The sequence below is a fragment of the Scyliorhinus torazame genome, chromosome 9, assembly GCF_047496885.1.
Source record: "Scyliorhinus torazame isolate Kashiwa2021f chromosome 9, sScyTor2.1, whole genome shotgun sequence".
Lineage (NCBI taxonomy): Eukaryota > Metazoa > Chordata > Chondrichthyes > Carcharhiniformes > Scyliorhinidae > Scyliorhinus > Scyliorhinus torazame.
This window is the reverse complement of record NC_092715.1, coordinates 265,983,099-266,010,333: the sequence shown is the minus strand read 5'-3', so window position 1 is coordinate 266,010,333 and position 27,235 is coordinate 265,983,099. Positions and strand designations below refer to the sequence as shown.

Below are 27,235 nucleotides of genomic sequence, written 5' to 3'. Positions count from 1 at the left end.
TTTTATAATATATAAATTTAGCGTACCCAATTCATTTTTTCCAATTAAGGGGCAATTTAGTGTGGCCAACCCACCTACCCTGCACATCTTTGGGTTGTGGGGGCAAGACCCACGCAAACACGGGGAGAATGTGCAAACTCCACACGGACAGTGACCCAGAGCCAGGATTGAACCTGGGACCTCAGTGCCGTGAGGCAGCAGGGCTAACCCACTGCGTCACCGTGCTGCCCCTTGTTTTGCTACATTAAAAGGTATTACGCAATTCCAAGTTGTTATTATTAAACAGCACTCGAGCTACTTACTTTCTGCACTGTTTCGCAAGTTTTTCAGTCGATCCTTCGGAGAACTGTCTCAGGCTGTAGTCTGTCCCACCGGCTGATCCAAGCTTGCATAGACCCTACCAGGGATTCACACCAGGACTGTTAATATATTTACACATCAACTCTTCAAATAGGAAAGCAGCAGACAAGTAGCATTAAAAACTATATTCAGCCCTATCGTTAACAGATCAACAGGATTGATTTCAAGAAATGACATAATCTTCGCTCTGAGAAAATCATCTCCCTTTCATTTTATTCCCATTGAAGAATGACAGAAATTGTTCTCAAACTAACTTGGCAGGAAAACAGCAAATTAAGATATTCCTTCATTTGTGAAAATATGGAAATAAAAGCCGCCAATAGTATGTGCAAATAATCTAAATGTTGTTTATTTTATTTTAATGCATTCCATAGATTTTCTTTTGCAGAGAGGCAACAATATTGTAAATAACGTTAAATTCAGCGCATACCAACTGAGATTACAGGGTTAAAACGGGAAGGACTGAATTAAAAAATGTTTTATTGGGGAACTTTTTCCCTTAATAGAGATTGAGGGGTGACCTGGAAAAGATCTTTAAAGTTATGAAGCAGTTCACTAAGGTAGATGCAGAGAAAATGTGGCCAACCAAGAGGAGAGACCAAAACTGGGATTGTCCAATATAAAGTGGCCACTAATGAATCCAATATGGAATTCAGGAGAGTCTTCTTTATCCAAAGTGTGGTGAGAATGTGGAACTCGCTTCCGCAGGGAATGTTTGAGAAGAATAATAGAGATGCACTAAAGGGGAAACTAGATAAACATGTGAGAGAGAAGGTGGTGGGGTTCCCAGGTATCTGCTGCTCTTGTCCTTCTAGATGGTAGTGGTCATGGGTTTGGGAGGTTCTGTCTAAGGAACCTTGGTGAGTTGCTGCAGTGCATCTTGTAGATGGTACACACGGCTGCCACTGTTCGTCGGTGGTGGAGGGTTTGAATGTTTGTGGGAAGTGGGCTGCTTTGTCCTGGATGGTGCTGAGCTTCTTGAGTGTTGTTGGAGCTGCACTGGTCCAGGCAAGTGGAGAGTATTCCATCACACTCCTGACTTGTACCTTGTAGATGGGGGACAAGCTTTGGGGGGTCAGGAGGTGAGTTACTCGCTGTAGGATTTCTAGCCTTTGACCTGCCCTGGTAGCCACAGTATTAATATGTTTAGCCCAGTTCAGTTTCTGATCAATGGTAACCCCCAGGATGTTGATTGTGAGGGGATTCAGCGATGGTGATGCCATTGACTGTCGAGGGGTGATGGTTAGATCCTCTCTTGCAGGAGATGGTCATTGCCTGGCACTTGTGTGGCGTGAATGTAACTTGTCATTTGTCAGCCCGAGCCTGGATATTGCCCAGGTCTTGCTGCATTTGGACATAGAATCATAGAATTTACAGTGCAGAAGACAGCCATTCGGCCCATCGAGTCTGCACCGGCTTTGGAAAGAGCACCCTACCTTAGCCCACGCCTGCACCCTATCCCATAACCCTTCCTAATGTTTTGGACACTAAGGAGCAATTTAGCATGGCCAATCCACCTAACCTGCACATCTTTGGACTGTGGGAGGAAACCGGAGCAGCCGGAGGAAACCCACGCAGACACGGGGAAAAAGTGCAAACTCCACACAGACAGTGACCCAAGGCCGGAATTGAACCCGGGTCCCTGGAGCTGTGAGGCAGCAGTGCTAAACACTGTGCCGGCACCATGGACTCCTTGATTTTCTGAGGAGCAGTGAATGGTGCAGTCATCCGCAAACATCCCCACTGCTAACCTTATGATGGAAGGGAGGTCACTGATGAAGCAGCTGAAGATGGTTGTGGCTAGGTCACAACCCTGAGGAACTCCTGCAGTGATACTCTGAAGCTGAGATGATTGACCTCCAACCACCACATCGGGGAGAACGATGTAGGCCAGACCAGGTAAGGATGTTAGATTTTGATTTGATTTATTTGTCACATGTACCGAAGTACAGTGAAAAGTATTTTTCGGCGGCCGGGGGAACGTACACAGTACGTACATAGTAGGCACAAGAATAATCAACAGAGAACATTGACAAATGGTACATCGACAAAACAGTGATTGGTTACAGTGCGGAACAAGGGGCCAAACAAAGCAAATACATGAGCAAGAGCAGCATAGGGCGTCGTGAATAGTGTTATTACGGAGAACAGATCAGTCCGAGGGGGAGTCGTTGAGGAGTCTTGTAGCTGTGGGGAAGAAGCTGCTCCTATGTCTGGATGTGCGAGTCTTCAGACTTCTGTACCTTCTGCCTGATGGGAGGGTCTGGAAGAAGGCAATGCCTGGGTGGGAGGGGTCTTTGATAATGCTGTCTACCTTCCTGAGGCAGCGAGACACGTATACAGATTTCCTTCCCTCAAGGCCATTGGTGAACCAGATGGGATTTTAGACACGCTTTTATGGTCACCATTAACCTTTTAATTCCAGATATTTTATTGAGTTTAACAGGCTGCAGGGTTGCTGGGAGAGGTGAGTGCATATTTAAAAGAGACTTCAGTTCCTGGAGCAGGCCACAGGCTGCAGAGTTGCTGGGAGAGGTGAGTGCATATTTAAAAGAGACTTCAGTTCCTGGAGCAGGCCACAGGCTGCAGAGTTGCTGGGAGAGGTGAGTGCATATTTCAAAGAGACTTCAGTTCCTGGAGCAGGCCACAGGCTGCAGGGTTGCTGGGAGAGGTGAGTGCATATTTAAAAGAGACTTCAGTTCCTGGAGCAGGCCACAGGCTGCAGGGTTGCTGGGAGAGGTGAGTGCATATTTAAAAGTGCTTAGTTTACAGGTCGAGTGGCAGTTGGAGACTTCAGTTCCTGGAGCGGGCCTATTGGCTCATTGGAAATCAGGCAGGGTACAAAAGGTGTGGCAGGAGTGCCTTTAGTCACAGAGTGCTGATTGGAACAGAGTGCATCTGAGTTTAGGTGAGTGACTGAGTTCGGGTGAGTGGCGAGAGAGGGCTGTGTGTTTGTTGGTGTTCGGGTTTATCCTTGAGGCTCTATAAAAAAATAAAAATATTTAAATTAAATAACTAGTTGAATATGGCTGGACTGGTGATGTGCTGTTGCTGTATGATGATGGAACTGGTGGGTCCCATTGAGACCGTCAGTGACCACATCTGCAGCAAGAGTTGGCTGTTCGAGGAACTTCAGCTCAGAATTGATGAGCTGGAGACCGAGCTGCACACACTGCGGCACATCAGGGAGGGGTAAAATTACCAGGACGCTTTGTTTCAGGAGGCAGTCACACCTGGTAGAATAAGTACTGTTAATTCGGTCAGTGGTCAGGGACAGAGTGGTGCAAGGGAGGCAGGTATGGGGATTCTAAGTTTAGGAGTTTAGGAGCCTCAGCCCGTGACCTTGTCCAACAGGTATGAGGTACTTGCTCCCTGTGTGGATGAGGAAGTGGACTGTAGGGAGGATGCGTTGACTGACCACTGCACCGTGGTACAGGAAACCATTCAAGAGGGGGGAGCAAAAAGACAAGTGGTAGTTGTAGGGGATTCTATAATTAGGGGGATTGATGGCATCCTTTGTAAGCCAGATTGTGAGTCCCGCATGGCATGTTGCCTGCCCAGTGCCAGGGTGAGGGACACCTCTGATCAGCTTGAAAGGATTTTGGAGAGGGAGGGGGAGGATCCAGTTGTTGTGGTCCACGTTGGGACTAACAACATAGGTAAGACTAGGAAAGAGGACCTGTTTGGGGATTATCAAACACTAGGGACTAAATAAAAGAACAGGTCCTCCAGGGTTATAATCTCTGGATTACTACCCGAGCCACGTGCCAATTGGCATAGGGTTGAGAAAATTAGGGAAGTTAACACGTGGCTAAAGGAGCGGTGCGGGAAAGAGGGATTCCATTTCATGAGGCATTGGCATCAGTACTGGGGCAGGAGGGACCTGTACCGTTGGGACGGTCTTCACCTGAACCATTCTGGGACCAGTGTTCTAGCGAATAGGATAAATAGGTTGGTCACAAGGACTTTAAACTAGCAAGTTGGGGGGAAGGGAAGGGTAAAGCTATGGACAGTATAATGGTTAATGGAGAGCAAGGCAGCAGGTTACGTGACAGGTTATTATGTAGAGATATGGGTTCAAAGACAAGGAAAATTAGGAGAAAGGATAAGAGGAAAAATAAATTGCTAAAAGTTACTGATCAAGGTGTAGGATTCATAACAAAGACATAAAAACAGCATAAGTGTACTTTACCTGAATGCTCGTAATATACAGAATAAGGTGAATGAGTTGATGGCTCAAATCATCGTGAATGACTATGATTTAGTGGCCATTACTGAAACATGGTTAAAAGATGGTCACGACTGGGAGTTAAATATCCAAGGGTATCAGACTATACAAAAGGATAAAATGGACGGTAAGGGCGGTGGTGTCGCTTTGTTGTTTAAGGATGGCATCCCAGCAATAGTAAGGGATGATATTGGTGCTATGGAGGACAAGGTTGAATCAATTTGGGTGGAAATCAGGAATAGTAAGGCGAAAAGGTCACTGATAGGAGTAGGCTATAGGCCACCAAATAGTAACAGGATGGTAGGGCAGGCAATAAGCAAAGAAATAACGGATGCATGTAGAAATGGTACAGCGGTTATCATGGGAGATTTTAATCTGCATGTCGATTGGTTTAAGCAGGTTGGTAAAGGCAGCCTTGAGGAGGAGTTTATAGAATGTGTCCGGGATAATTTCCTGGAACAGTATGTAATGGAACCTACAAGGGAACAAGCGGTCCTAGATCTGGTCCTGTGTAATGAGGCAGGATTGATTAATGATCTCATAGTTCGGGATCCTCTTGGAAGGAGCGACCACAATATGGTGGAATTTAAAATACAGTTGGAGGATGACAAGGTAAAATCAAACACTAGTGTTTTGTACTTAAACAAAGGGGATTACAATGGGATGAGAGAAGAACTAGCTAAGGTAGACTGGGAGCAAAGACTTCATCGTGAAGCAGTTGAGGAACAGTGGAGAACCTTCCGAGCGATCTTTCACAGTGTTCAGGAAAGGTTCATACCGACAAAAAAGAAAGACAGTAGAAAGGGGAAAAATCGACCGTGGATATCTAAGGAGGTGAGGGAGAGTATCAAATTGAAGGAAAAAACATACAAAGTGGCAAAAATTAGTGGGAGACTAGAGGACTGGGAAGTCTTTAGGGGACAACAGAAAGCTACTAAAAAAGCCATAAAGAAGAGTAAGGTAGACTATGAAAGTAAACTTGCTCAGAACATAAAAGCAGATAGTAAAAGCTTCTACAAATATATAAGACAAAAAAGAGTGGCTAAGGTAAATATTGGTCCTTTGGAAGATGAGAAGGGAGATTTAATAATAGGAAACGGGGAAATGGCTGAGGAGCTGAACAGGTTTTTTGGGTCAGTCTTCACAGTGGAAGACACAAATAACATGCCAGTGACTGATGGAAATAAAGATAAGATAGGTGAGGACCTTGAGATGATTGTAATCACTAAGGAGGCAGTATTGGGCAAGCTAATGGGGCTAAAGGTAGACAAGTCTCCTGGCCCTGATGGGATGCATCCCAGAGTGTTAAAAGAGATGGCTAGGGAAATTGTAAACGCACTAGTGATAATTTATCAAAATTCACTAGACTCTGGGGTGGTCCCAGAGGATTGGAAAGTAGCAAACGTGACACCACTGTTTAAAATAGGAGGTCGGCAGAAAGCGGGTAATTATAGGCCGGTAAGCTTAACTTCGGTTGTAGGGAAAATGCTGGAATCTATCATTAAGCAGGAAATAGCGGGGCACCTGTAGGGAAATTGTCCCATTGGGCAGACGCAGCATGGGTTCATAAAGGGTAGGTCGTGTCTGACTAATTTGGTAGAATTTTTTGAGGACGTTACCAGTGCAGTAGATAACGGGGAGCCAATGGATGTGGTATATCTGGATTTCCAGAAAGCTTTTGACAAGGTGCCACACAAAATGTTGCTGCATAAACTAAAGATGCATGGCATTGACGGTAAAGTGGTAGCATGGGTAGAGGATTGGTTAACTAACAGAAATCAGAGAGTGGGGATAAATGGGTGTTTCTCTGGTTGGCAACCTGTAACTAGTGGGGTCCTTCAAGGATCAGTGTTGGGCCCGCAGTTGTTCACAATTTACATAGACGATTTGGAGTTGGGGACCAAGTGCAATGTGTCAAAGTTTGCAGACGACACTAAGATGAGTGGTAAAGCAAAAAGTGCAGAGGATACCGGAAGTCTGCAGAAGGATTTGGATAGGTTAGGTGAATGGGCTAGGGTCTGGCAGATGGAATTCAATGTTGCCAAGTGTGAGGCTATCCATTTTGGGAGGAATAACAGCAGAATGGATTATTATTTAAACGGTAAGATGTTAAAACATGCTGCTGTGCAGAGGGACCTGGGTGTGCTGGTGCATGAGTCGCAAAAAGTTGGTGTGCAGGTGCAACAGGTGATTAAGAAGGCTAATCGAGTTTTGTCTTTCATTGCTAGAGGGATGGAGTTCAAGACTAGGGAGGTTATGCTGCAATTGTCTAGGGTGTTGGTGAGGCCGCATCTGGAGTATTGTGTTCAGTTTTGATCTCCTTACCTGAGAAAGGACATATTGGCACTGGAGGGAGTGCAGAGGAGATTCACTAGGTTGATCCCAGAGTTGAGGGGATTAGATTATGACGAGAGGATGAGTAGACTGGGATTGTACTCATTGGAGTTTAGAAGGATGCGGGGGGATATTATTGAAACATATAAAATTATGAAGGGAATAGATAGGATAGATGCAGGCAGGTTGTTTCCACTGGTCGGGGAAAGCAGAACTAGGGGGCATAACCTCAAAATAAGGGGAAGTAGATTTAGGACCGAGTTTAGGAGGAACTTCTTCACACAAAGGGTTGTGAATCACTGGAATTCCTTGCCCAGTGAAGCAGTTGAGGCTCCTTCTTTAAACGTTTTTCAGAAAAAGATAGATACCTTTCTAAAGAATAAAGGGATTAAGGGTTATGGTGTACGGGCCGGAAAGTGGAGCTGAGTCCACAAAAGATCAGCCATGATCTCATTGAATGGCGGAGCAGGCTCGAGGGGCCAGATGGCCTACTCCTGCTCCTAGTTCTTATGTTCTAAATTCCACCACCTGCCGTGGTGGGATTCGAACCGGGGTCCTCAGATCATTATCCTGGGTCTCTGGATTACTAGTCCAGCGACAATATTTCATTTTTAAATAGTCTAATAACATTGTAAAATAAAACCTGTTACAGGCCTATGACATGGGACAAATTTGCTCCGTCATTGCCTTGTCAGCTCGACAAAAAAAAACTATAATTGCATTTATATTTTTCACCTTAAGGGTGTTGTTCACCAGGATAAGATCAGTGTTGTTCTATTTAACAACGTGATAAAGAAAGAGGGAATATTGAAAGTATTTTGATAATAATGGAGTTTCAATTATGTTACAAAACAATTCTTCTACACCGAGCACGAAGGAGTAAAACCGACAGCTTGGCAAGACAGATGCAAATTACACCAAATCTACAACCACTTTGAGTGCATTTTGTGCCCAAATATCTACTCACCATTGAGTGCTCACCCTGCCATATACCAGTGCAATCAGGCATAATTTTAGAATGTATTTGTTTAATTGCTTTAGAAAATAATCCTGGATATATTCAAGGGGTAACTTGGTGCAGTTTGATCAGTGCAGTTGAAAATGGGTTTATCTCAAAAATAAGCAGCTTAAATCAGTGTCAATTCACCACCTTTGATTCTAAATTACTCGGGCGGGGGGGGGGGGTGGAACCCTAGAGAACCTTCAAAAAAACTCTACAGAACCATTTGTTAGTTCTGACGTTGAGATGCCGGCATTGGACTGGGTTGGGCACAGTAAGAAGTCTTACAACACCAGGTTAAAGTCCAACAGGTTTGTTTGGAATCACTAGCTTTCGGAGCACAGCTCCTTCACCAGGTGAGTGAAGAGGTGGGTTCCACAACCACATAGGTTTGCTCGTTAGATTGGGATACAGTAGTCAGTTTCGCCCTAAATTAAAATTACAGTCAGGAGCATTGAAAGGATTCCTAAATATGTCCTTCTGTCCGAAAGAGCCAGCCCAAGTTTTGCTACTCTTTGAAGTTCCGCTAACGAGCACAATTAGCAGAAACTGTTCTTAATTCCCACCGGAGGTGTTTTGTGAATTTGCTTGGCCCATAGTCCAAAGTTCTTCAAACCAGAAGATTGCAAAATCTCAATGTGCACCTAATATAATTCCTCCTCCTTCTGATACTGATGCACGATCAATTGCACAAAGACAACTGAGGCTTTATTGCTCTAAGATGTGTGGCCTCCCACAGCAGCTGGCGAAATGGCTGCAGCATGGAGGACACACATATTTATACTCCACCTACTGGGCGGAGCCAGCAGGCAGGGACTACCAACGTATCTGTAGTCCAGGTCCTACCATGCATCATCTAATAGAGGTGCAACAGTGGTTTACAACAGATACCATTCCCAAGGAGGGCATTGTTAACCATGGACTACTATTGGATCGGCCTGTGATTAATCTTGGCAAAGTGCTGCAGTATTTTGCTGGTGCCTTCTGCAAGAAGAGTGACCAGGAAACTCTCCCGTTCGTATCACCTGCTGTCAGGTGTAATGGGAGGATTTACAGGCTGTCAATCAACCTGTTCTGGCCACACCTTCCATGGCCAAGAAGTCCTGAAGTGGGACTTGAACCCAGGTCTTCTGGCCCAGAAGTAAGGACACTACCATACGGTGCTACAAGACCTCCCACTGAACGTTTTGCAGGCACCAGTTTCAAATCAAATCAAAGGTTTATTTATTTGGAATTGACTTCTGTCACGGATTAGGTCGAGGTAATTGATCATTTTCCCAAGTAAAATGTAAAAATACAAAACCAGTGATACAAAGAGAAAAATAACACATTGATCATTAGATGAGGATCTTTGCAATATTTTTTGTCAATTTACATCATATTGTGCAGGAAACCATTGCCACCGAGCGACAGGAAATTAACAAAAAGACAGTAAAACTCTTCAATGAAACTTACTACCAATGCTCTGATTTTGATCTTCTCATTAGTTGACTTCTTATAAATGTCCTTCAGTAAGGTGATTCCATTGGAAATGATGAAAGTTGCTCGGCTGGCTTTACTCGCTGCGTGGATAATGGCCTCTATTGCCACCATCTGGTCAATCTCCCTCTCTGAACCACACAATGCGACCATCATCTCCATGACTCCCGGCAAGGCCAGGACGCTGTTTCCCACATCAAAGGGTCCCTGAAGGAGTGCAGACACACATTGGATGGCGTGCAGGTTCTTTTCCATGTTCTTCGGGTCAAACTTGCTCCTGTGGTGACGGTAGACAGACATATGGATAAAAGATGTTTGTTTCCTCCTGGATCGTAGCTTTCAACCCTCCATGAATGTGAAACCATCCCACACTCTGCTGTCCATGCCCTAACCTGCATCAATTCCCTTTCACCCATCTCTGACCTGGAAAACGCTGGGGCGGGATTCTCTGTTGGCAGCTGCCGGAATCGGACAACGCAATTGGGCAGAGAATCAATTTTGATGCCGAAATCACGGCAGGCGCCGGTTTCACGCCACATCGCGATTCTCCGGTGCCACGACAGCGGAGCGTCAATGCGTTCCACTCCGCACGTTCCCTAAACGTTGCTGGCACACCATTAATGGGCCCGACCTAATATTCTTCGGAGCCTCCGCGATTCTCTGCTGGGTGGAATTGCCGACGGCTAGGCTCACTTGTGCTTTTAAAAATCGAGAAACAGGCGCTGTGGCTGATGGGGGAGGGAGAGGAGGTAGGATGCGGAGAGGCGTGACCGTGGGCTACTGGCCCTGACACTGGCCGGGCTGGCTGGGGATGTGGGCTTTATTCCCCACAGCCCCACATCCACCACAAGGACCCTTTCCAATGTAGGCACAATAAAGTCTGGTTCAAATAGATCAGGCCCACTTACATTTCCATAAATCATATTGCCCGCAATTCTTCAAAGCAGAATTTCATTCCTTTATTAAAATTTAGTTTCTCAATCTGTCCAGTGCAATGTTTATTGCAAAATCTTCAGGCGTACGTTCTACTTATTGACTTTGTTATTAGTAAACAGGTTGTCTCTCAGTTGATTCTCTGCCAATAGCACAGTGGCTAGCACTATTGCTTCACAGCGCCAGGGTCCCAGGTTTGATTCCCGGCTTGGGTCACTGTCTGCGCGGAGTCTGGACGTTCTCCCCGTGTCTGCGTGGGTTTCCTCCGGGTGCTCCGGTTTCCTCCCACAAGTCCCGAAAGACGTGCCTGTCAGGTGAATTGGACATTCTGAATTCTCCCTCTGTGTACCCGAACAGGCGGCGGAATGTGGTGACTAGGGGCTTTTCACAGTAACCTCATTGCAGTGTTAATGTAAGCCTACTTGTGACAATAATAAAGATTATATATTATATTAATTTCCAGGAAATATGTTGATTAGAAAATAGAAGCAGGAGGACGCCATTCGGCCCTTCGAGCCTGCTCCGTCACTCATTATGATCATGGCTGATCATCAAGTTCAATACCCTGATACCGCCTTCCCTCCATATCCCTTCAGCCCCAAGAGCAGTATCTAATTCCTTCTTGAAATTACACAACATTTTGGCCTCAACTACTTTCTGTGGGAGTGAATTCCACAGATTCACCGCTCTCTGGGTGAAGAAACTTCTCCTCACCTCAGTCCTAAAAGGTTTACCCCTTATCCTCAAACTATGACCCCTACTTCTGGACTCCCCCACCAGCGGGAACATTCTTTCTCAATCCACCCTGTCTAATCCTGTTAAAATTTTATAAGTTTCTATGAGATCCCCTCTCACTCTTCTAAACTCCAATTAATATAATCCTAACCGACTTAGTCTCTCCTCATATGACAGTCCCGCCATCCCAGGAATCAGTCTGATAAACCCTCGCTGCGCTCCCTCCATGGCAAGAACTTCCTTCCTCAGATAAGGACACCAAAACTGCTCACAATACTCCAGGTGTAGCATTACCAATGCCCTGTACAATTGCAGTAAATCATCCCTATTCCTATATTCAAATCCTCTCGCTACGAGGGCCAACGTACCATTTGCCTTCTTTACTGCCTGCTGTACCTGAGCGCTTACTTTCAGCGACTGATGCACGAGGACACCAAGGTCTCGCTGATTATCCACCTCTCTCGATTTACACCCGTTCAAATAATAATCTGCCTTCCTATTTCTGCTACCGAAGCGGATAACCTCACATTTATCCGCATTATGCTGCATCTGCAATGCCTGTGCCCACTCACTCAGCCTGTCCAATTCCCGCTGAAGCATCTCTGTATCCTCCTCACAGCTCACCCCCCTACACAACTTTGTACCATCTGCAAATTTGGAGATAATACATTTAGTTCCCTCATCCAAATCATTAATATATAATGTGAACAGTTGGGGTCCTAGCACAGATCCCTAGGGTACCCCACTAGTCACTGCCTGCCAATCAGAAAAAGATCCATTTATTCCAATCTTTTGCTTCCTGTCTGCTAACCAGCTTCCTATCCATCTCAAGGTACTACCCGTAATCACATGCGCTTTAGCTTTACATAGTAATCTGCTATGTGAGATCTTGTCGAAATCCTTCTGAAAGTCTAAATAAACCACATCCACCGGTTCTCCCTGGTCAACTCTACTAGTTACGCTGAGGGATAACTATTGGCCAGGACATTAGAAAACTCTATTGCTGTTCTTCGAAATAGTGCCATTTAAGTCCATCTGAGAACAAAGAGGGCCTTGGATCATCTCCAACACAACAACACTCTCTCAGCACTGCACCGGGAGCGTCAGTCTGGAACCTTGCGCTCAAGTCTCTGGTGGGGGTCTTGAACTGAGAAACCTTCTGACCCAGAGGTGAAGGTGCAACCCCCAAGACACAACCTACACTCCCCAATGTAGAATGAAATCAAACACATGCTTCCTGGCGTCTGCTGCCTTTCCTGTTTGATTGGTTATTATCTACCCAGGGTACGATTTGAGATGTTGTAACTGCCCTTGACACTGCTGACCTGGGCAATGCAAAAGCTAGCCAGGCTCCAGATCATTAATGGATATTAACGAAGAATAAGATCCAATAAGGTCTCCCCCTGCCAGGTAACCTGTTGGCGCCCACTGCCTTGTGAATGGTTCCCTGGATAATCTACTCTTTCACAATATGTGAGCATCTCTGCTTGTTTATTACCCAATACGAATTGTCCTAGACATGTTGGTGGTGAGCAGCCTTCTTCAATAGAACTGAGTGGCTTCCTCAGCCATTTCAGAGGACAGTGAAGAATTGACTATCTTGCTGTGGGTCTGGAGTCACCTCTAGGCCAGGCTGGGTGAGGATGGCAGATTTCCTCAACTAACAGATTATCATGAACCAGATAGGTTTTCAAAAAAACATCCTGGTACTTTTTGGATCTCCCAAATTTTCACTCATGGGTCGGGCGCACAGAGACGGGAGAATTGCCGGAACCCCAAACCCGACCTTCATAAAATGGCTGTCCAGACATCGGAACTTCAGTGCGGCGGGAGCGGCTGGATTAGAAGTCGGGGCGGGCGACCTGGGAAGAACTGAGAAGGATGGTGAGTGCAGAGGCCGAGCTGGGCCGAAGGCCTGCTTCAGGGATCTGGCACTGTGTCCAATGTTTATAAAATAAAGAGTAAAACATGAAACCTTCCTCCAACCCTCATGCCCCCACACACTCCCCATACTAACTTATGCCCTCCCACCCTTCCCCATAACACCTCGTACCCCCTCATGCCAACCAATGCCCTTCCTCCCACCCCCTCCCCCATGGTCCTTTATCATCTGTTTGCAAACAGTGCCAATTATGGCAAACTACGCCCTCCCCCACCACCCTTTGCCCTTACATCTTCCATCCACCAGGGGCAGCGCTCAGGACCCATGTGGCAATAAGATAAAACAAAGTTCGATAAATAAAGTTTCCAAATGTCTATTATGGTCTATTGAGGGGAAAAATAACACTCATTCATAAAAATCCATTCAATATATTGACAAGCATGTGAGGCCGAAGCCCAAACTGAATGACTAACCTGATTCACTGTACTACTTACGTTACATATTCCTCACAGATTTTCCTGAAGGTTGTTCTTTCATCATCACACCGAAGATCATTGTAAAGATTGTTGAGTAAGATGGAAGCAGTGAGGCAGGTGTTCTCGGTCAGTGGCAAGCAGCTGGGCAGCTCAGGGATCTGGCCTCCGACTTTCAAGATTTTCTTCAAGCCTGAGGGGGAAATGTCCTTCGTGAATTGGACACGGAGGAAATGAGCAGATTGGGACGGCACAAAGCTCTCCGCTCCACATCGTGCGGCTGAACCACTTGGAAATAATAGCTTGAGTTATCTGGAAGGAAGCTACACAACAGAGACCCACAAGATCTGAAATCGAAACTGAAAATTCTGAAAGTACTCAGCAGCGCACGGGGAGAGCGATACTGGAGATCTACTTGCTCTGGTGCAGTGGAATGCAGGACAAGGGGGCACAACCTTATAATTTAAGGGTGATGTTATCAGGAACTTCTCCACGCAATTGGTAGCAGAAATCTGGAACTGTCTTCCCCTGAAAATGTTGAGGCCGGGAATAAAATGAAAGTAAAGTTGCTTCGCCAGACTCAATGTCTTCATTTGGACTGATGCAGCTCCCCCGGGAGCTTTGAACAAAACGCATAGAGCGGGATTTTCTGGCCCATCCCACCAGCGAATCTTCCAATCTCGCCAAAGACGACCCCCCCCCATGGCAGGTTTGCCGGCGACGGAATGGGCGAGCAACGCAAGACGGCAAAGACATCAGCGGGACTGGAGGGGGTAGGGGTGGTGGTGGTGGGGGGTCGCGCGGAGTGGAAGATCCCCAAAACACAGAAACCCAAGTCAGGCAGGCAAACGTGAAGAAGAACAAAGTTATGAAGGGTGTACGCACCAATATCGATTGTATCCAAACTCTTGGTGTTGTCTTTAATGCCCAGGTCCTTTCGAGGTACATTTCTGATCAGCAGGTTAAGGGCTTGATCCCGCCCATGCCCCGAGACATCTTTGTGGATCAGCATTTCTAGAAGATGCGTGATGATCATTTTCACATCCTTCGAGGTGTCTGGGGAGAGAAAATTGATTCAAAACAACTTAGGCGCCATCCATCAGAAATATCGCATTGTCACATGTGCATCCAGAAATTCAAAAATTTAGAGAAGGTACGAAAAGAAACTTTAGTAAAATTGTACCAGGCTGGGGGAGTGGGCCTAGGCGGAGTGCTTTTTAGGAGGGTCGGTGCAGACTCGATGGGCTGAATGGCCTACTTGAGATGTAGAGATGAATCGCTGATCTCACTGCCTGAAAGGGTGGTGGAGGCAGAGATGCTCAGAACAGTTGAGTGGTGTTTAGCTGTGCACTAGTGACCCCAGGGCAGACAAGGGCTATGGGCTAAGTGCTGGAAAATGGGATTTGAATAGTTAGGTGGTTGTTTTTGACCGGCGCAGACGCGATGGGCCGAGGGGCCTGTCCTGTGCTGTAGGATTCTATAATTCTATGAATTCTACAAATCTATTTACAAGATTAGAGTGAAAGAGAAGGAAACTGGGACTAATTAGATCGCTTTTTCAAAGGGCCAGTATACGGACACAATGGACCGAATGGCCTCCTTCATTGTTTCAGTGTTTCACTGTTCTATGATTCTCCGATTTCCTGTTCAGTGAACCCAAATCTTAAACAAAACTATTTTAATACTTTTTATTCACTTAAATATTCAACATAACACAAAAATTTAGGGCATGATCTACAGGCCATGTGGCCAGTAAATGAGAGGAGACCCGCGATGTGAAGTGGGTGGGATCATTTATTTGGCAAATCTGCATATTAGAGCGAGACAGCTAGTCTCACTCTAATATACATTCCCGCGGTCTAACCAAGGCGTGGGATCTAACTCCCTCCCCTTGGAGACCACAGGCGAGTGCCAGAGTGCCAGGGTGGCATTTCTTTGTGCGGCGGTGTTGAGCCAGGGTGTGCCATGGGGGGTGCGGGGAGGCACGGGGACCTCTTATAGTGAGTTGGGGCTTCGTGGGGGGGGGGGGGGGGGGTGTTCGGAGGCTTGAGAGATCGGGATGCCATTTTTAAATGCTGCAATGAGGAGTTCCAGCGAGCGGAGCTCTTCAATGTAGGAAACGGGGCTAAGTTTGGCCTCAACAGGAAGTTCCCCGTTGAGGGCACCAATCTACCGGGATAGGCGTTAGATAGTGGGGTGTTTCTCGATGGAAATACCCGGCTAATCGCACGCTACGGGACTCTGTCCCATTGGGCTAGATTACGCCCATCGAGTAATTAATAAAGATGATCATTTGGGAAATCATAAATTGTGTTTTCCTGGGTCACTCTCAGTGTGCTTATTCACTCACCCACACCCACAGTGTGATAAGTTTCCTTTTGACGTGTTCACCATAAAAGTCACAAAGTAAACAGCGCAGAACAACAACTAGCCTTCCGTTGCTAAAGGTCAATGAGGTTAAAGAAAAAGGGCCTTTTTTGCATATGTCCAGTTTTTGGACTTACAGATAAAGGATACTCGAGCTGTAACATCATTGTAGAGGAGCTTCTTCGAAAGAGTGATCATAATACCATTGAATTCCATGTTACGTTTGGGAATGCCATATTCCAGTTTTAAACACAAAAACATAGCTAATTATATCAGTGTGAGGGAGAGAGCTGCGATTGATCGAGTCAGTAGACTAAAAAATATCAATGGTTAAACAGCGTGAAACGTTTCGAGAGACAATACAATGGGTGGAATTCTATCAGCCCGGGGCCGGAGAATCCCCGCGACCGGTGCGAATCGCGGCAAGCGGCCCCGATGCCGGGACGCAATTCTCTGCAGAGTGGAGAATCGGCGCCATTGGCGCCGGCGTGGTTGACGCAGCGCTGGTCGGGGGCCGCTCTACGCGCCCCCCCCCCCCCCCCCGCGCTGATTCTCGTCCTGGGAAGGGCCGAGTGGCCGTCGTAAAAAACCCGAGTCTCGCCGGTGCCGTACAGCAGGACCTCAGCATGGAAGGGTCCAGGGGCGGCCTGTGGGGGGGGGGGGGGTCCGACCCCAGTGGGGGGGGGCTCCGCTGTGGCCTGGCCCGCGATCGGGGCCCACCGATCGGCAGGCCGGCCTCTCGGGCTGGGGGCCTCCTTTCTTCCGCGCCGGCCCCTGTAGCCCTACGCCATGTTCCGTCTGGGCCGGCGCGGAGAAGAGAGTGGCAAGCACGCGTTGGCACCGGTGCCACTGCGCATGCAGCCTTGTGGTGCCCAGATCATGCCAGGATCAGTAGCTGGAGCGGCGTGGTCCACTCCAGTGCCGTGCTGGCCCCCTGTAGGGGCCAGAATTGCTGATCCTGAGGCCGTGTTGACACCATCGAGAACCGCGACGGCGTTTCCGACGGCGTCAACACTTAGCCCCAGGATCACAGAATCCTGCCCTGTATGCTTATCAAAGTTACATCTGATTTAAAACAAAACATTGGAAAATAGAATTAAGGTAGTCTTAACAATGCACTGTGAAATCATAGTATGATCAAACAAAGTCAACATTTCATGAAAGGGAAATTGTATTTGCCAAGTTTATTGTATTTTTTGGTGATGTAATTATAGGATAGATAAAGGGAACCAGTAACTGTGGTATACTTGGATTTCCAAAGGCATTAGGTAAGACATCCTACACAGGGTAAAGTTAATATGTAAGATGAGGGCTTGTGGAGTTGGGGGTAATATATTAGCAAGGCTAGAGAATTGGTTAAAGGGCATTTTGGAAGCAGAGAATGGGGATAAACATGACATTTTCAGGCTGTAATTAGTGGAATTCTACAAGGATCTGTGATTGGGTTCGAGCTATTCACAATCTATATTAATGATTTTGACAAACACAAGTTTGCTGACAATACAAAGCTCGGTGGAAATGGAAGCTGTGAGGAGGACACAAAGAGACAAAAAGAGATATAGACAGGTTAAGTGAGTGGCCAACAAGATGATGAATGTAATACAATGTGGGGATGGTTATTTACTTCGGCAGTAAGAATCAAAAAAACGAATATTTTTTTGAAAGGCGTGAAACTTCTAAATGTCGATTTTCAGAGAGATATGGCATACACTATTCATATCAGTCACAAAGAAAATTAGCATGCAGGTATGGCAAGAAAATGGCATTTTGGCCGTTATTACAAGGTGACTGGAATACAAGAACAATTGTCTTGCTACAATTGGACAGGGATTTAGTGATACCGGACCTGAAGTAATCTACTCAGTTTTGGATGGCATATTTAAGCAAGGGTGAAGTGACCTTGTTCACTAGATTGGTTCCTGGGATGTGAGGGCTGAGTAAATTGGGCCTATGTTCCCTGGGATTTAGAAGAAGGAGATGTGTCCTCAATGAAACAGACAACATACTGAAGAGGCTTGGTAGGGTAGACACTGAAGGGTTGTTTTCCCCCGACTGGGGAATCTAGAACACAGGGGCACAGCCTTCGCACAAGGAAGCCGACCATTCAGGACTGAGATGAGGTGACATTTCTTCATTCAAATGGCTGTGAATCTTTGGAATTCTCTATCCCGGAAAGTTGCGGAGCTCCATGGTTGAGCTTGTTAAGGCTGGGATGGATGGACTTTCAGTCTCTCAGCGAGAGGGACATGGAGAGACAGAGGGACAATGGAATTGAGGAAGACAATCTGCCAATATTGTATTTAATTGCGGAGCGATGGGTTGTAGGGTCCACTCCTACTTCTTGGATTGGATTGGATTGGACTTGTTTATTGTCACGTGTACCGAGGTACAGTGAAAAGTATTTTTCTGCGAGCAGCTCAACAGATCATTAAGTACATGAGAAGAAAAGGGAATAAAAGAAAATACATAATAGGGCAACACAACATATACAATGTAACTACATAAGCACCGGCATCGGATGAAGCATACAGGGTGTAGTGTTAATGAAATCAGTCCATAAGAGGGTCGTTTAGGAGTCTGGTGACAGTGGGGAAGAAGCTGTTTTTGAGTCTGTTCGTGCGTGTTCTCAGACTTCTGTATCTCCTGCCTGATGGAAGAAGTTGGAAGAGTGAGTAAGCCGGGTGGGAGGGGTCTTTGATTATGCTGCCCGCTTTTCCCAGGCAGCGGGACGTGTAGATGGAGTCAATGGATGGGAGGCAGGTTTGTGTGATGGACTGGGCGGTGTTCTCGACTCTCTGAAGTTTCTTGCGGTCCTGGGCCGAGCAGTTACCATACCAGGCTGTGATGCAGCCTGATAGGATGCTTTCTATGGATGCTTTCTATGCTTTCTTATACTTAAATGAAAAACGCAGCATTTCCCTGGGGGCGTTTGAGGACCCATGGCCGAGGACATCACAAATACAGCCAGAAAATAAATAAACACATCCTATACGGCAACAATGCTCACACAGTAATTAAATTGTAATAAGATTACGTATGGCATGATTGCCCCTCTGACGATTATCGAACATACTTTGAAACTGGTAAATGTCTACTGTTGGGTCTATAATCAGATCTGTGACCAGCATTTTATTTACCCAGTACCAGAGCTTCATCCTTCCCACGATGTTCCTTACTATCTACTCCTTCAAAGTTATCGAGGATTGTTTGGAAGAAACTCGACGTCGCCAATGCAATCTCCTCATTTTCCAGGGCCATGATGCGACAGATTTTCTCTAAGCCCACGAAATGCAACACGGCAATCGCCTAGAAACGTAAAATTACAATCAGTTTCGTGCCCAACTCTCCCACACAGAACACACTTAGACATGAATGAAACACTGGAACCGTACGAGGCCATTCAGCCCCTCCAACTGTGCCGCCATCAATGCCGGATCCACCCCACAACTCCACCTTCAGCCTTTCTTTTAAAGTCCTATTTTTAATATAAATTCAGAGTACCCAATTATTTATTTTTTTCCAATTGAGGGGCAATTTAGCATGGCCAATCCATCTAACTTGCATTTGTTTGGGTTGTGGGGGGTGAAACCCACGCAGACACGGGGAGAATGTGCAAACTCCACACGGACAGTGACCCAGGGCTAGGCTTCAAACCCGGGTCCTCAGCGCCGTAGTCTCAGTGCTAACCACTGCGCCACGTGCCACCCTCCATCCTTCAGCCTTAACGAGCAAAAATCTATCCACCTCAGATTTAAAACCAATAACTGATACTGAAACCCTCTATATCCCAGGTAATACAAAACTAATCTCCACTCAGTTTAATCCTGGTGACGTTCTTGTTATACTACATTTCTTCAAAGGCCGATATATCCTTTTGAAAGTGCAATGCCGAGAACTGTACATAGATCTCCAAATATGATCTGAACGGAGCTTGGTATAGCTGTCGCAAAGTATTCTTTTATTTATATTTTCTCCCTCTGGATATCGTCTAATATTCCGTTGGCCTGTTTGATAAGGTTTCTATGGCTGACCATTGCATTTTAGTGATCAGTGTACATAAACTCCTAAATCTCTTGCGATCTCCATTGTTGCTAGTGTTATGGGCCAGGGTTTAGAGAACCCCAAAGTGTATCATGGAGTTCACCTGACCCACAACTTTTACTAGATTGTGGTATGGGGAGCACACGGCCCACTCTACAGGTGTGGTACAGCAGAAATGGAAAAGTATTTTTTAAAGCAAAACAATGTTTATTCTATGAACTCACGTTAACCTTTTTAAAACATACAGTGAACATCTTAACAACCATCAATTCAAATACAACCCCCAAAGAATAAACCATAAATAATCCTTAATAAATTCCCAAACAACATCCAGAAGGCAAAAGAAACATTTTTTAACAGAAGCACATTAGGTTTAAATTCACTACTAAGAACATTTATAATTATGAATTCACCAAATGATCAAGAGATAGTCTTTTCATGGCAGAGAGAACAACAGTACACCTGCTTTGTCTGGCTTCAGCTCCAACACTGAAACAAAACCAAAAAACACAGACACACCCAAGCTTTTCTCAAAGTGAAACTAAAAAGCAGAACCAGAGCTCAGCTCCACCCACATTCTGACATCACTGCAGTAACATAAGCAGCCAAACATTTCCTGAAGTGAAATTTTCATGACACTAGCTTCATAGAATTTACAGTGCAGAAGGAGGCCATTCGGCCCATCGAGTCTGCATCGGCCCTTGGAAAGAGCACCCTACTTAAGCCCACACCTCCACCCTATCCCTGTAACCCCATCTAACCTTTTGGACACTAAGGAGCAATTTAGCATGGCAATGCACCTAGCCTGCACATCTTTGGACGGTGGGAGGAAACCGGATCACCCGGAGGAAACCCACGCACACACGGGGAGAAACTGCAAACTCCACACAGACAGTCATCTGAGGCCGGAATTTAACCTGGGTCCCTGGAGCTGTGAGGCAGCAGTGCTAAGCACTGTGCCGCCGTGCTGGCCCCATATCACCATTTATATGATAAATGTTTTCCAAAATGGACACTGAGCTGTATTGGAATCAAGTTGCCTATCTTTCCTATTCACTTAATCTATCAATGTCCCTTTGTAATTTTATGCTTCCACCTACTCTACTTATTGCATTTTCAGCCTTCTGTATCATCACCAAATTTGATATTCGTCTCTTTATTGTGTTATCTAAGTCATTAAAACATATAGTGGATAGTTGAGATCCCTGCACAAGTCAGGTTTGAGAATATACCCCCTATTGTTAAGGTTGTTTGGTGTCTCACTGAGAGGCACGTTGGCACAGTGGTTAGCATTGCTTCCTCACAGGCCCAGGGATTCGGGTTCAATTCTGACCTCGGGTGACTGTGTGGGGTTTGCACTTTCTCTCTGTGTCTGCGTGGGTTTCCCCCGGGGCTCCGGTCTCTTCCTACAATCCAAAGATGTGCAGGCTAGCATACCCTAAATTGCTCCTTAGTGTCCAAAGGCGGGCAGATTAGGTGGGGTTACGGAGGGTGGGGAAGTGGGCCTAAGTAGGGTGCTCTTTCGGAGGATCGGTGCAGACTTAATGGGCCGAATGGCCCCCTTCTGCACTGGATTCTAAGAGGCTTGCGTGGTTGAACATAAACTGTTTATTTTTAACACACACCTACATATATTTACCCAAGTCATAGCCCGATTTAAGTGCTATCTTCATACCGATTTCTCTCAGACTCTCTCGACACACAATTCACCATCATGTTACTCTTTTTTTAATATAATCTTTTTTAGTGTCACAAGTAGGCTTACATTGACACTGCAATGAAGTTACTGTGAAAAGCCCCTAGTCGCCACACTCCGGCGCATGTTCGGGTACACCGAGGGAGAATTCAGAATGTCCAATTCACCCAACAGCACGTTTTACGGGACTTGTGGGAGGAAACCGGAGAACCCGGAGGAAACCCACGCAGACACGGGGAGAACGTGCAGACTCCACACAGACAGTAACCCAAGCTTGGAATCGAACCCTGGTTCCTGGCGCTGTGAAGCAACAGTGCTAACCACTGTGCTACCGTGGCGGCCATGCTCCCCATCATAACGTGGGTGGCACTATTTCCTCAGTCGCACATTAAAACTTACTAGCCTCAACATCTTCTACTACACCCACTATCCCTACTCTCTGTTTTCTACTGACTTAACCAAGCTCCTAGCCAGGTCAATAATCCAATTCCATGGACCTTCATTTAGCCAACCATCTCTTCGTCAAACCCTGTGAATTTGAAGTTTGGAGGAATTGCAGCGAAAATTATTATCCTCAGAGCAGAGAATCAAAACTTTAATAAAGGTACTCAAAAATATAAAGCGTTTTGATGGAGTAGAGCAGTTTGCAGTGGCTGGAAGATTGGTAACAAAAGGACACAGATTACGGTAATTGGTGACAGCAAAAGAGGCAATATGAGGAACCTTTTCTTTTTTAAACGCAGTAAGTCGCTGTGATCTGGAATGCAGGAAGCAAATTCAATAGTGACTTTCAAAAGGCAGTAGGAGACATATCTGAGGGAGGAGGTTTTACAGGTTTGTGGGGGCGGAGGCAAGGTCTTGAAGGTGTTTGACAGGTAAAATGTAGAGAAGATGATTCTACTTGTGGGGAGCCCAAGGCAAGGGGTTAAAAATAGAAGGCCGTCATCAATAAATCCCATTGGGGAATTCAGGAGGAATCTCTTTGCCCAGAGAGCGGTGAGAATGTGGAACTCGCTACCATGGGGTGTGGCCAAGGTGAAGAGAATCAAGTGTTTAAGGGGGAAGGCTAGATAAACACATGGGTAGAAAGGAAATAGAAGGTTATGCTATTAGAGTGAGCTGAAGAGGGGTGAGGGGAGGCTCAGGCGAAGCGTAAACACCAAGCAGATGGGCCGAATGGTCTGTTTCTCTGCTGTACATTCATTGTAAGCTGCCAATTCTCACCCGTGACTTGTGACGACTGCACATGCCTGCAAGCGTTCTTACTGCAGAGACCATCATCTCTGGTTTTTTCGTTTCGATGAGTTGCATCAGCAGATTAAGACCGTTATTTTGGAAAATCCGTTCTGCACCTGCATCTTCCCTCGCCAGCACAATCAAGTTGTTTGCAGCCTGGTTAAAAAAGAAAACAGTGAAAGGCAGAACATGAGATAATACAGGAAAAAAAATTGTTATCTCAACACAGCTGGCAACAAGCATAATTTGGAATTATGATTGACAGAGAATTTCCCGTGTTGAAGAATTAAGAATCAACATCATTGTTGCCTCTTGGCCTTGTGATAAGAGTCTGGAGGTGGAGAATGGAGGAAGGGGAGAAAGTGGGAAAGGGAAAGTGAGGGAGATGAAGAAAAAAATGAAGGAAATCGAAAGTCATTGCATTAGTGTAGCACCCTCCATCACTTTGGCACATTTGAAGTGTAGTCAGTGTTGCGTTGTCGCTTAGATTTTGTCCCTAAATCTCAGGAATATGTGGCTTTAACGGTTCTCTTCTGTTCAAAAGTTGTGAGCGCTACCCACTAAGGCATAGCAGACCAGCCTGGGAATAACCCGAATTGGCCAATGACACTAAAGCACATACTGAGTCATTTGAAAAAAAGGAATTGCAGGAAATTACGTCAGTTGACAATAATAGTGTTTGTTTTTAAACTTAATGAGCGCTGATTTTCTGACTTGTGTTGGTTGCAATTGACCAGGATTTGCATTGCAGTTTTAATTGGTTTTTTAAATTACTATCAGCACATTAAACTTAAATTTAGAATCATTTTATAAAATATGTCACAACAATTTATAATGCCAGATAATTTGGGTTTAGTCCGAGTTTCAATGGAAGTGGGTTCTGCAGATTCCCATTGATAGGGAGGCACTGTAGCACAGTGGTTAGCACAGTTGCTTCACAGCTCCAGGGTCTCAGGTTCGAGTCCCGGCTTGGGTCACTGTCTGTGGAGAGTCTGCACGTTCTCCCCGTGTGTGCGTGGGTTTCCTCCGGGTGCTCCGGTTTCCTCCCACAGTCCAAAGATGTGCAGGTTAGGTGGATTGGACAGGCTAAATTGCCCTTGGGTTAGGTGGGGTGACTGGGTTACGGGGATAGGGTGGAGGTGTGGGATTAAGTGGGGTGCTCTTTCCAAGAGCCGGTGCAGACTCGATGGGCCAAATGGCATCCTTCTGCACTGTAAATTCCATGATTCTATCTGAGGTCTTCCCAAATGTGCAGTGCAGGTTTCCATGGCATTTGGATTGCATGGAAAATGGGAAGTTTATCAGCAAACATGAATTAGCAGAGGAGTGTGTGGGCCTACCCCACGAGTAGTGGTCGTTGCTGAGACTACAGGCAATCCCATGAAGCGAGGAGCCTGGGTTAGTCCGGGGGTTAGGGTCTCACACAGGCCTCCCAAATTGACCCCGGAAAGGGGGGCTGTGGGATTGTGCGGCAGGCTTAAGAGGTCAGCAGGGAGGGTTAGGGGAGGGGGAGAGTGTCACTTTAAAGGTGCCTGGAACGGGCCAAGGGACCTCCAAATGAAGCTTCACACTTTTCCCAACACCGACTCGCAAAGTTAAAGCAACTGGGCTTCCCGCATGCTGGGAGCTTCTTCCTGCCGTGGGTAAAATGCCAGCAGACATTAAGGGAAAATATGGAGTTCAAAATCACGTAGGGTTCTGACAATAAGGGGAAACATATCAATGGCTTTATTTACACTATCCAAAACCTTCATCATTTTGAAAACCACTATCAATTCTCCCAAACTCCTCTTTGCTCAAAGGAGAACAATCCCAATTCAAAGAACAAAGAACAAAGAAAAGTACTGCACAGGAACAGGCCCTTCGGCCCTCCAAGCCCGCGCCGACCATGCTGCCCGACTAAACTACAATCTTCTGCACTTCCGGGGTCCATATCCCTCTATTCCCATCCTATTCATGTAAAGGGGCTGGTTTAGCACAGTGGGCTAAGACAGCTGGCTTGTAATGCAGCAGGTTCAATTCCCGTTCCAGCCTCCCCGAACAGGCGCCGGAATGTGGCGACTAGGGGCTTTTCACAGTAACCTCATTGAAGCCTACTTCTGACAATAAGCAATTATTATTTGTCAAGGTACCCCTTAAACGTCACTGTTTCCACCACCTCCTCCGGCAGCGAATTCCAGACACCCACTACCCTCTGTGTAAAAAGCTTGTCTCGTACATCTTCTCTAAGCCTTCAGATGGGACCCAATCAATAATTGATCAATGAGTAGCATATCCTCCTTGCTTTCGTACTTTGGATCTCCATCTATAACACTGAGGATCCCAATAAAAACCTTTTCAACTTTTCCTACCAGCTTCAAATCCTCTCTATTCCGACTCCCGCATTAACATTGAATTATTTAGTTTTTCGACAGGAATGTGGGGAGACCAAGAGAGAAGAAGAGGTGAGCACCTGAAAAAGAGGAAATCTATCATCAGCCAAGGCAAAGAAAATTGAAAACTGGACAAACCTTTTCCTTCCTTTCTTTGTCAATGTTCTCATCAAGCAAGACTTCAAACATTCGTTCCACCCTGGAATCAGTGGAGAACTGAATCTTTAACTGTGTGAGGAGAACGGGATACATTTATTACACCAAATAGTGCAAGGAAAAAGTTTATTTGAAAAATTGATAAAGAATAGGGAAATCAGATTGTGTGGATGAACTATCTCCCAAGATCCAAAAACGCAGAATAGCATCTCTTTAGGAATTAACACCCCACTCATTCAATGAGTGGTCTCAGAGATGACACACACGGGAATGGGATTACTGCATCAATGTACACACACGGGAATGGGATTCCTGTATCAATATACACACACAGGAATGGGATTCCTGCATCAATATGCACACACGGAAATGGGATTACAGCATCAATATACACACACGGGAATTGGATTCCTGCATCAATATACACACACGGGAGTGGGATTCCTGCATCAATATGCACACACGGGAGTGGGATTCCTGCATCAATATACACAGATGGGAAAGGGATTACAGCATCAATACACACACACGGGAATGGGATTCCTGCATCAATATACAGACACGGGAATGGGATTACAGCATCAATATACACACACGGGAATGGGATTCCTGCATCAATAGACACACACGGGAATGGGATTACAGCATCAATATAGACACACGGGAATGGGATTCCTGCATCAATATACACACACGGGAATGGGATTCCTGCATCAATATACACACATGGGAATGGGATTACAGCATCAATATAGACACACGGGAATGGAATTCCTGCATCAATATACACACACGGGAATAGGATTACAGCATCAATACACACTCACGGGAATTGGATTACAGCATCAATATACACACATGGGAATAGGATTCCTGCATCAATATACACTCACGGGAATGGGATTACAGCATCAATATACACACACGGGAATGGGATTACAGCATCAATATACACACACGGGAATGGGATTCCTGCATCAATATACACACACGGGAATGGGATTCCGGCATCAATATACACACACGGGAATGGGATTACAGCATCAATATACACACACGGGTATGGGATTACAGCATCAATATACGCACACGGGAATGGGATTACAGCCTCAATATACACACACGGGAATGGGATTACAGCATCAATATACACACACGGGAATGGGATTCCTGCATCAATACACACACACGGGAATGGGATTCCTGAATAAATATACACACACGGGAATGGGATTACAGCATCACTATAAACATACAGGAATGGGATTCCTGCATCAATATACACACACGGGAATGGGATTCCTGTATCAATATGCACACACGGGAATGGTATTACAGCATCAATATACTCACAGGAATGGGATTACAGCATCAAAATACACACACGGGAATGGGATTACAGCATCAATATACACTCACGGGAATGGGATTACAGCATCAATATACACACACGGGAATGGGATTCCTGCATCAATATACACACACGTGGATGGTATTACAGCATCAATATACACAGACGGGAATGGGATTACTGCATCAATATACACACACGGGAATGGGATTACAGCATGAATGTACACACACGGGAATGGGATTACAGCATCAATATACACACACGGGAATGGGATTACAGCATCAATATACACACACGGGAATGGGATTCCTGCATCAATATACACACACGGGAATGGGATTACAGCATCAATATACACACACGGAAATGGGATTACAGCATCAATATACACACACGGGAATGGGATTGCAGTATCAATATACACACACGGGAATGGGATTACAGCATCAATATACACACACGGGAATGGGATTCCTGCATCAATATACACATATGGGAATGGGATTCCTGAATAAATATACACACACGGGAATGGGATTATAATTTCACTATAAACACATGGGAATGGTATTCCTGCATCAAAATACAC

At 45.7% G+C, this 27,235-nt stretch overlaps 1 protein-coding gene across 4 annotated transcripts in view; it reads right to left on the bottom strand.

The window, feature by feature from the left end:
- Nucleotides 1-27,235, bottom strand: part of unc45b (unc-45 myosin chaperone B) — a 152,415-nt gene that overhangs the window by 50,833 nt on the left and 74,347 nt on the right. For all 4 annotated transcript variants that reach the window (XM_072517424.1, XM_072517421.1, XM_072517423.1 and 1 more), the window contains exons 5-11: nt 25,275-25,364; nt 22,753-22,920; nt 18,929-19,097; nt 14,310-14,480; nt 13,446-13,617; nt 9,378-9,678; nt 303-397 (exon numbers count right to left, since the gene is read on the bottom strand). In XM_072517424.1, the coding sequence (XP_072373525.1) occupies nt 303-397; nt 9,378-9,678; nt 13,446-13,617; nt 14,310-14,480; nt 18,929-19,097; nt 22,753-22,920; nt 25,275-25,364 (1,166 nt within the window). The remainder of the gene's footprint in view (nt 1-302; nt 398-9,377; nt 9,679-13,445; nt 13,618-14,309; nt 14,481-18,928; nt 19,098-22,752; nt 22,921-25,274; nt 25,365-27,235) is intronic.